At 35.4% G+C, this 12,201-nt stretch overlaps 1 protein-coding gene across 5 annotated transcripts in view; it reads left to right on the top strand.

Moving 5' to 3' along the window:
* LOC145662718 (eukaryotic translation initiation factor 2-alpha kinase 1-like) overlaps nucleotides 1-12,201 on the top strand; it is a 242,736-nt gene that overhangs the window by 49,291 nt on the left and 181,244 nt on the right. For all 5 annotated transcript variants that reach the window (XM_081728576.1, XM_081728575.1, XM_081728573.1 and 2 more), the window contains one exon: nucleotides 6,101-6,263. In XM_081728576.1, the coding sequence (XP_081584702.1) occupies nucleotides 6,101-6,263 (163 nt within the window). The remainder of the gene's footprint in view (nucleotides 1-6,100; nucleotides 6,264-12,201) is intronic.

The raw sequence follows: 12,201 nt of genomic DNA, 5'->3' as shown, positions 1-12,201 counted from the left end.
CCTTACAGTATTACTGTTATGTATTTTTTTTTCGTGTGTGTGGAAAAGTGATTGTAATTTACGAAAACAGCTATGTATGTAAAAAATTAAAATATTAGACTTACTTGAAGTAAAGACAGCTTCTTCACCCACCCAATGCATTCATTCAGCACAAGATTAGTGACCTCGTTTGATTTGCGTCGGGATACGTATGAAGTACAGTTTACTGTTAATGAATCACTAAATAGTACGACATGATTGTTCCGTATACGTTCGGCACTAAAGTCACATTCTCACTCTCCACAGGCTGAAGACACATCACAACCACATTTTTTTTTTCTAAAGTGATCAACACATTCTCACAATACACCTACACACACACTTTTCTTATTTTACTTTCACACCACATTAATCTTCAAATGTTTCAGTACATAGATTGAAATGCACTTTGTATTGATATACCGCACTAGAGATGCAAAATTGCCGGATTTTTGAGACGTGCTTTATTTTCATTTAAAAAAACAACTTTAGGAAAGAAAACGGAAATTTTCGCTCTTTTGACACAACTAGGATCTCATAACTCCCACGTTGGTGACCTACCCATGATATCAAGTTCTTAAAATGTATACATCTTGAAATGTGTTGTTTGGGTTGCTTACAGTCAAACTGGCAGACAGACTATCAGCGCCGTTCCAGAAACAGTATTGTTTCAGATACTTTTCAATACCTAATATTAGAGCCGAAAAGGTTTCATAATTTTGTTCATATTTCAGAAGAAAATGTTTCACTAATACCAGCAGCATAACATGATTTAGTTTAAGGAACTGAAGCAACAAAGTTTAGTGCGGTGGCTCTTACCTTTTATTTTTCTTCAGAATACAGTATTTTTTTAAAAGTTAGACTATGATGGAAAAAGAAAGCTGGAATACACTGTTGTTTCTTCACTAAATATGAAATATTAAAAGAAAAAAATCCCAAACCAAAAAAGCATGGAAAAGAGATTCGTTTTTTTTATAAAAAAATCAGTTTTTTTTCGAGGCCTTAACCACTACTCAGAACAGTTATTGTTCCCACCACTAACTTTTCACTAAAACTTTTTTTTTGTCGTTAAACATTATTCTAAGAACTGTACAAACAATTCGTTCGAACTAGAAAACCCTATATATTAACCCTTTTGAGATTCCCAGTTTTTTAGGTAAATTTTAGACTTTCAGTCAAGCAGCTATTGCGTCGAGACTATTTATCGTAGAATCATGGTTCATATCCCGTTTATTTTTCAGAATGAAACAGTTTTTTCCTAATTTGTAAATTTCCCTAATATGTACCTAAGGCAAATTCCTGTCCAAATTGGGAAAAAAATATTTTTTTAAAAGAAATCCCCGTTTCCTGCGAATTTCTTCCCTCCAGTACACAACATAGACATGCGAATGTTTAAAAAAAAAAAAAAAAAAAAAAAAAACTTTGCTTCACTCCAAACAAAACGAGGTATGAACCATATACTGGGATAAATAGTCTTGGTGCTAAAATTCATTTACTATTTTTTCTTAGTATCTACTATTGTACTATTCAACAAGCTCTAGTGTCAAGACTATCGTAGGATCATAGTTCGTAACTCTTTTATTTGTAATGAAGGAATGTTTCCAAATGTACCATTCAGATTTCCCCATCATGTACCAGAAGTGAAAAAATCCCGCTTAGATTGGGAAAAAGATTTTTTGTCAGGGAAAAATAACCTTTGTGAGAATTTCTTCCCCCAGATACAGGCTAGTGCCATGGCAGTGGTACAGTTCGAAACAATACTTCATTACAAACAAAATAAGGTACAAGCCATGGTCCTACAATGAACACTCTTGACGCTAGAGCTTATTGAATAACAATACATTAGTAACTATTACCCAAAAATGGGGAGGGAAATTTAGTAAATCAGATCTAGCACCATGGTTTGTACCTTTTTGTTTGTAATGAGCCAGCGTTTTAAATCGTATCACTTGCATGTACGTATCATGTACCTGAGGGGAGGAATTCCCCCCAAAAAAAGAAAAAGATCTGAAAAATCCCCTTTTTTCAACTTTGGGCGGAATATTCTAGGGATGGGCAAAACTGTTTTTTTTTTATAAAAACCGAAAACCGGTTTCTATAAAAACCGAAAACCGAAAAACCGAAATTTCGGTTTTCTCCAAAACCGGTTCGGTTTTTCACCGAAACCGGTTTCGGTTTTCACCGAAACTGGTTTCGGTGAAAACTTTTCGAAAACACACAAAACTATTTCTGTGGAAATGGATTCGGTTTCTGGAGAACAACGAAACACCATTCTGGTCAGAAATAGAACAAATTTTGAAAAAAAACGGAATTGGTTTTGAAGAAAACCGAAACCGATCAGGTGAAAAACCGAACCGGTTTTGGAGAAAAAACGATAACCGGTTTCGGAGAAAACCAAACCGGTTTTGAAGAAAACCGAAACCTTTTTTTTAATTTTCAAAAACCGGTTTCGGTTTTTCTAAAAACCGAAAACCGAAAAAACGGTTTTTGTGCCCACCACTAGAATATTCTTGCTTCTGGTACACAATAGGGAAAGTTGAGTGGTACAGTTGGAAACATTTTTTATTACGAACACAACTAGTTATGGACCATGATCCTAGGATTAATAGCGATGTGTTAAAAAAGCTCTATAACTTATCCTTTTCTTTCTTCCTTTGTTCATGTTTGTGACGTCGCTGCTCCCAGGCATCGCAAGCGTGACTGCAAAATTCGCATGAAACACATTCTTTGATGCTGCCCCGCTTAAATGAATGGAAAGACGTGGTGTGAAAAGCTTTACTAGAGATTTATAAAGCAAATTCCGAAGGTCGACGCCATTGTTCAGATCTGTACCAAAAGTCCTCAAAGGGTTAATATATTTGCCCTTCTTTTTCTTATGATTGATCGATTATTCTTGATTGTTGAACTTCTCATATTTATTTTTCTTCAGAATGCAGTAATTAAGCATCTTTTTCTTCTTATAACGGGGAACAAAGGTGGAAAGTACTTTCTTCATTAAAGTTGAAATATTTAAAAAAAAACAAAAAAAAAAACAAAAAACAAAATTTGACAGGCAAAAAGCGGTGGAAAAAACTTTTTTAAAATCCGTTTTTTGAGCCCTTGCGTACGTACGTAACATCCAACTTTTAATATATTTAACAAGAACGGAATAATATAGTTTCAATTTGATTAAATCTTCAATGTAAAAAATAACGAGCCACTGTTATCCTATAGCTCATTTCGACACAAAAACTACACATTTCAAAGAGCAGAATTCACACTTTTCCGAAGACAGTTGCACGGTAGGAGCAATTTGTGAATTCTCTACACAGCTCCTTCACGTCCATTGAGTCAAGCTTGCTTGGGTCATTGTGGACCTCAGATAAGTTTTGAGACGCCGCAACATTGAGAAACTTCTCTCGGCAGTTGCGGATGGCACCGGGATGACAAGCAGGAAACGAAGGACTTTCAACACTTCAGGAAACAACTCTCTTGTTTCTTTATAGAATTCCTTAAGTTCTCAAGCAGGTCTCTCAGATTTTTTTGAAGTGGAAATATTGGTGAGTAACTTAACTGTTGCATCTGTAGTTGTAGTTGGTCCTAATTGACATGGTATTCTTTTAAAATGTCAATAATGTCTTGCGAAAAGTTACCTTCCAGAATTACATCCTCTATTGCACGATACTTCTTCAGTTCAGGCTGATGGAATCGACCAAATTTTGCAAATTATATTGTCCAAACATTCATTATAGGTTGCGCGTACTTTCTCTTCTGCGGTGTTGAATTGGTAATTTTTCGCGAATGTCTGCGAGTGTTCTAGTATTTTCGGGATCTGTTTCCTGCGCGGTAGCTAAGGAGATCCTTGTTTGTTCTATCGAAGGCCCCCCTATACAAACTGGGGCAAAAAAAGGAATAATTAAAATATCTAGAGCGCCTTTGGCGCAATATTACATCCTTTTTTGTTCTATCGAATGCGTCCCTATACAATCAGGGGCAACAAAAGGAATAATTAATATATATACAGCGCCCCTTGGTGCAATATTATTTCTTTTTTTATTTTATCGAAGGCACCCCTATACAATCAGAGGCGACGAAAGGAATAATTAATATATCTACAGCGCCCTTGGTGCAATATTACATCCTGTTTTGTTCTATCGAAGGCGCCCCTATACAATCAGACGACAAAAAAATTAATATATCTACAGCGCCCTTGGTGCAATATTACATGTTCTATCGAAGGCGCCCCTATACAATCAAGGGCGACAAAAGGAATAATTAACATATCTACAGCGCCCTCGGTGCAATATTACATCCTTGTTTGTTCTATCGAAGGCGCCCCTATACAATCAGGGGCGACAAAAGGAATAATTAATGTATCCACAGCGCCCTTGGTGCAATATTATATCCCTTTTTGTTCTATCGAAGGCGTCCTATACAATCAGGGGCGACGAAAGGAATAGTTAATATATTTACAATGCTCCGTCATTGTAACATTATTTCCTTTTTTTTATTCTATCGAAGGCGTCCTATACAATCAGGGGCGACGAAAGGAATAATTAATATATTTACAATGCTCCGTCATTGTAACATTATTTCCTTTTTTTTATTCTATCGAAGTTTTATGTCGCCCGTACATAATGAGGGGCGACAAAGGATTAAGAAAATGTATCGCTGCATGACTGTCATATAGATACTTTTTATTTCTTTATTTTATTGTATCAAAGGTGCCCTAGACAATCAACACAAAAGGAACAGAAAAAGTGTCCATTAGTTATAATAATACAAAGCACTGTACTCTATATTTTGCCGAAGGTTTGGCAGTGCATACAAAATACTGCTTTTGTACATAAACTTTTCATTCTTCAATCGGCTTAAAAAAAAAAAGAAAAAGAAAAGTAATCATTGAGCGCCTTCGGCGCCCCCAATAACTTCTACCAGAACTTGGGGGGGGGCAACGCCCCCTTTTCCCCACGTCTTGTTACGTCACTGGTATCTACGTTAAGTTTTGGATGCTTGAGAATAAAAAGTAAAGTCTCTCTATTTCATTCTTGGCTCCGAATTAAATTTCTTGAATCTGTAATAGCAGTATAGTAGTTCTTTTAGATGTTTTAATAGATTGAAACCTGATGTTCTGTTTTAACATTTCTACAGAAGTGTCCTTTGACACATATTTTGAAACTTTTTTCTGGTTAAGCCTATATAAGCCTCCATGCAGCTGCATTCAGTCTCGTTAACTTGCGATGTTTTATTGGAATTATAGGTTAATATTAATTTTTAAACTTTGGGGAGAAAGAGTTAATGTTGTGCGTTAACCTTATCAAGTGTTAGGACAATTAGATTTGGAATTCTGGTCCTGCAAGATTATCGAGATTGCCGATGCGGTTTGTAAGAGAGTTAAGAGATTTGCCTTTACGCACTGGATGTTGGATACAGTTAAGGATGTAAGGATATAAATGATCTTGGAAGAATCGCAAACGCTGCAATGGTAGAAAGTATATCTTATCTTTCTTATGAAATGCTGAAAGGTCAAACTGGCATTGACAGATTGTGCATGTGGACTTCTGACATTTCTTCGGTGATAGATTTCAAGGGATCAGTTTTCATAATGAGGATGTGAAGGTTTCTAACCTTCAGTAAAATATTTTGGAAAGAGGCGGTAAAGCTTCGTCTGTTTTTTGTGAGGTGATGAGTATGGAAAAGTAAAATTTATTAGTTTCTGTGGTTGTTAGCTGCGAGGTACTGAGAATTCGGAATAGATTTTACGGTGGTGGATGTTTTGTTTTCGGTGGGTTTTTTGCGCGACTGAATTGTTTGCTTATAAGGTTGATGAGGAAATCCCCAGTTGGAGAGTCCAAACGAGAGTCGTTAGCTTTCACTTAACATGCTTAATTTTTGTCTTGATTTTGTGTTATATCCAATCCCCTAATTGTATAAAATCCATAACTCTACAGTATCTTAGACAATTATAATTTAATATTTAACTGATGCCATACTTCATTCAATTAAAAACGTATTGTGTTAAAAGACATTATATATATATATATATATATATATATATATATATATATATATATGTAATATTACCATTTTATTTTTTCCGCAGAATGTTTTAGAGATTTGCCAGGAAAGAGACTTAGTGATGCATTGTTAAATCTATCGATGGAGGACGAAGAGGACCAGAATGGGAATATGAACGACCAAATGCCTAGCACAACAGGAATTAATTTAAATTCTAAAGTGCAAGAATCCAACTCATCACTTTATAGGTATCTACTATTTTTTAAAGATCTGTGTTATGTCAGGTGGTCTAAAAGATATTGAACATTTTTCGCATGAGACGGCATTTGTGTCCCAAATCTCAGGGATCAGGCATAACGTCATTTGACAGCCAATAATTGATCTCTCTCTCTCTCTCTCTCTATATATATATATATATATATATATATATATATATATAGTGAAACCTCTGAATAACGGACACCAATGGGACATGAATTTTTGTCCGTTACTGAGAGGTGTCCGCTACAGAGAGGTTCAGAAATTTAATTTCTCCCAACGGTAATTGTATGCAGTAATATACAGTAAAAACATTATGTATGAGCGTAAATACGTAAAATTCAATATGAAAATTCTGTATTTAGTACGTACAGTAGTTTAATTACGGGGAGGGATGAAGGAGAAATTCAATTGTTAAATAATAATATTGCTGGGGATGTGTTAATATATTTGTATATTGCAAAAGATAATGCGTGTATGGTAATTTTCTTAAGTACATGTCATCACCCTGTAAAAATCCATTAATTCACATACCGCCTATACTAAAAGTTAATAAGTGCATAGAGTATTATTTTTAAATATTGAAAATGTTGAGAACAAACTCACCAACTATGAATTTCTTGGGAAAAAGTCTGCAATAGTTGTCTGCCGTGTACATCCTACGGACACTAGTTTCTGTTCGAAATTTGCTTGTAACTGTTGGATCAATTGGAGAGCTTCTGTGCCACCGCGATTAATGGCAAATTTCTTTAACTGTTCAACTGTTTGACACGCCAATTTGTAGTTTGGTATCTCGAGTTGATCCAACGAATTTGCTTCTGCTGTTTCCTCTTCACTTTCACTGCACTCATTGTCTTTCACATTGTTTACGATTTTAGCGATTTCTGTACCGTTGTTTTCAATTGACAAATCTTTATCAATAGACGTATAATCGGACGCCTCAACGTTTCCATGTCCAGCTTGAACGAGAAGTGTCTGGATAGAACTTTTGATTTCATCACCCTCTACGTCTTCCACATTTGGCTCGCACGGGGCAGAAAACCCAGCTTTCGAAAAACAGTTCCGAATGGTTTCTTTTTTCACTGCTTTCCACGACAAATTTACCCAACCAATGGCATCGAGTACATTGATCGATTTACTAAGTGCTGTAAAAGAAACTGAATGGTCCATTTTTGCAATAAGACGTCTGAGTATCATCTGCCTATAATGACTTTTGAATACTCGAATGATACCTTGATCCAATGGTTGACAGACTGATGTGGTGTTCGGAGGTAAAAAAAAAATAACTCTACATTTTTTAATTTTAGTTGTGGGTGGGAAGAAGCATTGTCGGGGAAAAATAGAACTTTTCTTCTTTGTTTTGCCATTTTCTTGTCAAAATTTGTAACCCATTCTGTCATGATATCCCTTGTCATCCATGATCTTTTGTTCGCTGTCCATTCTACAGGTAGTTTTCTAACGTCAATTCCTTTAAAACAGCGAGGTTTTGCTGCTCTCCCAATAACTAATGGTTTTTCTTTGTCCCCTGCCATATTTGCACACAAAAGCACAGTTAATCGTTCCTTTGATATTTTCCCACCCGAACATTTCTCACCGCGAAAACTTAACGTCTTTTCAGATAAAGCACGAAAGAGAAGACCCGTTTCATCTGCGTTATAAATGTTTTCTTCACTATAGCCTGAAATAATGGACTCAAGTTTATCCTTCCAGTCTTCAACCTGCTTTACTGGAACGTCGATTGATTCCTCACACATGGTTTTAAAAGTTATGTTGTGCCTGGTACGAAATTTTTCCAGCCAGCCATTCGACGCTTTAAAATTTTCGAACCCTAGCTCTTTTGCTGCTTCCCTAGCTTTCTCCTGAACTAAAGGACCGGAAATTGGTATGTTCTTACTTCTTGCTACTGAAAACCATTCGAAGACAACACTATCGACAGCTAGACTTTCACTTTTTGGAAATTTATTTTTCCTACTATCGCTGCCGTTTTCACGCCACTGCTTTAAAATATTGTCCTTTTGTTGTAGAATGGAACTAATTTGAGTCTTACCAACATTAAACTTCTCGGCAGTTACCCGAGCACTGCTTTTCGTTTTTTCAACCCACTCGATCACTTCAACTTTTTCGCGAATTGTTAAAGTCTTCCGCTTCGCGGCCATCGCACTTAACTAAATGTAACAAACCCACAAATTATACGCACAACACGGCACTCTCTTTTGCACTGCATCAACTGATGAAGAATAATATGCCGAAGATGTTTGGATATTTTCCTACATGAGAGGATAAAGCGGGAGGCAAAGCGTTTTTCATTTATTTCATATTCTCAGAACCTTCTCAAAAGATGCGTTAGGAACCAACTAACTGGCTAAACTCTTTTGTTTAGCGAAAAAGGCATGTTTTTTCCTCTACAAGGGCAATAAAACTCATTAGCAAGTGTCCTCTGAGAATTCTCAGTGCGGTTGCGGAAGAAACATGTGTGTTTGGTACTGGCGCGGTATCTTCGTTGGCGGAATGGATGAAAAGGCAAATTATTGAGAGTGCATTTGTTTATTGGTCCCAATCACAAAGACTAGAGAAAGTAAAAAAGGAAGCCGGGAGAACTCCAACCCAGGCTTGTTACAGCACCATAAGTAAAAGAAAAATGTTGCTTCCCTCCCCCCAAAAAAGTAAAAGAGGAAACATTGCTCGTTAAAAATGTTATTGTAAACAATGTTTTGTTATCTATGAAATTGTCGGGAAAGATGCAAGGCCCAGATGCAAAAGGGCTAAATTTGTTAGGGAAGGGAAGATCTTTCGCATAGAATTCTTGGCCACACGACTGACCCTGCATGAGTGTTATTGCTTATTGAAGGTTTCCTAGGATTTCCACCAGAAAGCAATTTATTGCGGACAGAGAAAAGAAGAATTTCAAGTTCAGCTTGAAGCTGTTCTGTATGATGGTTCACCAGGTCAAGACTCATGACAGATACACTTGTGGGGAAAAGACTTTTCTGTCTACGGTAATGTATCGCAGAACCGAGAATAAATCCTGTCCGTTATGAAGAGGTTATTGAAACGTTTGGGGGGGGGGGGAAGGACTGTCCGTGTCCGTATCTGAGAGTGTCCGCTAAAGGGAGGGTTTTGTTCCATAAGAGAACATATATTTTTGCCGGGACAAAAAAAAATTGTCCGCATTATACAGGCGTCCGTTATTGAGAGGTGTCCGTTAAGGGAGGTTTCACTGTATATATATGTGTGTGTGCGTGCGTGCGTGCTGGAATTCTTTCAATCAGACGCAAGATATTGTGTCGTGACGATAAGTGAACTTTCCGCAAAACTACACACTACACGACATTTTACAATTTTATTTCGATAAAGGTGAAAATGCTGCACAGCCCCGAGAAGAAGTTTGTGCTGTTTAGAAGCAAGATACCTTATCTAAAGCAACAGCTAAAAGAAGGTTCGGTCGCTTTCATTCTGGAAGTTTCGATGTCTAAGATACTTCTCGCAGTGGGCGACCAATCGCAGCAAAAGAGATATTCTGGGAAAAGTAGTATACCATGATGTAAGCAGTAGACCATGGTGACCTAAACACCCATCCCCAAACATGTTAAACCATTTGATGAAAAGTAGCTACAAAAGCAACTCAACGTTTTGGGTGCCATATGATCTGAATCAAAAATATTTACTTGATCGAACTTCTATCCGCGAATCCCTACTGAAACGTCACAAACTCTAGCCATTTGTAAGTTGGTTGCTCACAGGTTATAAAATGTGCGATGTATAGCAACAATGTGCGAGAAAGTTATTGGTCGAAGCGAGGAGAAACTCCACAGTCTGTGGCAAAGTTTATACTGACACTCAAGGAGGTTATGCTGTGCGTTTAGTGATATTAGAAAGGCATCGTCCATCACGAGCTGCTGCTACCGGGCAGAACGATAAACTCGGACCTTTACTGTCGACAATTAGCGCGATTCCACCTAGTAATTGAAAAGAAATATTTAGAACTGGTCAACAGAAAGGATATTGTCTACCACACACATCTTTAACGATCTATCAGAAATTGAGAGAGTTTGATTGAGAGGTTTTAAAACATCATCCTGTAGCTGGGTCCAGGCACTGTCATAATATCATTTGTTTCGGTTTCTGCAAAGCTTCATGAGCAGTATTAAGTTAGTTTTAATAAGATGCCTGTGAGAACCACATGTCACTTTTTTTTTTTTTTTTTTTGACCAAAGACAATGAAACTTCAATAGCGACGGGCTCGAAAAGTAACAGAAGGAAATAGATCAAAGTGGTGCATGTGTAGTTTTGTAATGTTATTTTCAAATTACAGTAAAAATATCAATTTTGATCTCCAAAGTCTCAATACTTTTCAGACAACCTGATATTTCCATATTTCCACGGTTCAGAAACATTTGTGGATGCATAGGCTTTTATATTATAAGATTACATTAAGGGATAAGATAATAAAGATAATCCTATTTATAATACAAAGAAAAAATCTCAGTCTGTGAGTAACATTAATTCCTAAATCCTGTGAATAATACTTGGATACGTGACCCTAATAGATGCCGCCAGCTTGCAATCAATTCGTAAATTTAAAACTATTGTGACGATTTAATTGCTATTTAAAAATTGTATTGTTTCTATTTAATTATTTAAAATAAGGCATAGGCCCTATAGCTCTAACCATAACTAGATTTGAGCATTAATATTTGTGTACTTTTACAGTAGTATATTGTGATGATTTACTTGCAACACACTGTATTGTTTCAGTTTAATTATTTAAAACTGAACAATAATAATAATAATACTGAATATGAATGTACTTTGGTGTTTATTATTAGGACAAGTAAAGAATTAGAAGTTTTATTTAAGCACAATTTTAACTTAAGTGTACAGAAGGCCAAAAGGCTTGGTCGCAACATACGAGTCATCCGTAAATTGTAAAGGATAGGTAAATTATTGTTTATCTTTCTTAAAAACAAACTTATAAAAAATGTGTTCCTGATCAGATAATAATAATAATAATTTATTTATTTATTATAAATGATTGAGACCACAGCAAGAGCCATAATGGTTATATATACAATTATGTACAATAAAATGTTACAAGAAAAATACAAGCAAAACAAAGAGAAATTAAAATACATAAAGTCATCACAACCAAGTACAGAAAAAAGTAAATAAAAAAAATTTAACCAGTTGAATACAAACTAAATTATAAAATAAAATTACAAACATATCCTCAATTCAGAAATATTCAATTAAGCTGGATGTGTTATTGAGAATTTACATATGTTGATAATAAAAATGAACAAATTAAAAAAAATATTAGTAATAAAACACATGAACAAATATAAACCATATAAGAAAAAAAAAAGAAAAAGAAAATTCAATAGACAATATACAAACTAAAGTTGAATTTTGTATATTAATTAAATATAACAATCCAAAAACTGTCTTCTAAGCACTGTAAAATTCGAATCAAAAAAATCAATTTTAAGTGACTTTTTATTTATGTTGTCAACACAAATAAATAATGGAGAACCAACTAATTTACTATTACACAATATAGAACGATATAGCCTAGATTTATACAAGGGAACTTTAATATACAAATATTCAATTAAGTTCAGTTTCGCATGTATTATATCATGAATAAATTTAATTTGCTTTAAATTACGTCGAACTTCAAGAACAAGTAAATCCAATTTGGCAAGAATCTCCCTATTAGTCAGATCGTATAATTTAAATTTATATTTTAACCAAGCCAAGAAGGAAATCTGGACTGACTCCAGAACTTGAGTAATACTAGTGAGATTATGGTTCCAGATTAAACAAGCATATTCCAAATGGGAACGAACATATGCACAATATAAGATTTTGCATGTTGTAATGTCCTTCAAATCTTTAGCAACCCATTTGATGAGTCCCAGATTCCTTCTA

Source organism: Thermobia domestica, chromosome 10, assembly GCF_964235325.1.
Source record: "Thermobia domestica chromosome 10, izTheDome1.hap1.1, whole genome shotgun sequence".
In the NCBI taxonomy this organism is placed as follows: domain Eukaryota; kingdom Metazoa; phylum Arthropoda; class Insecta; order Zygentoma; family Lepismatidae; genus Thermobia; species Thermobia domestica.
The sequence above is the reverse complement of the archived record's forward strand: the minus strand, read 5'-3'. Positions and strand labels throughout refer to the sequence as shown.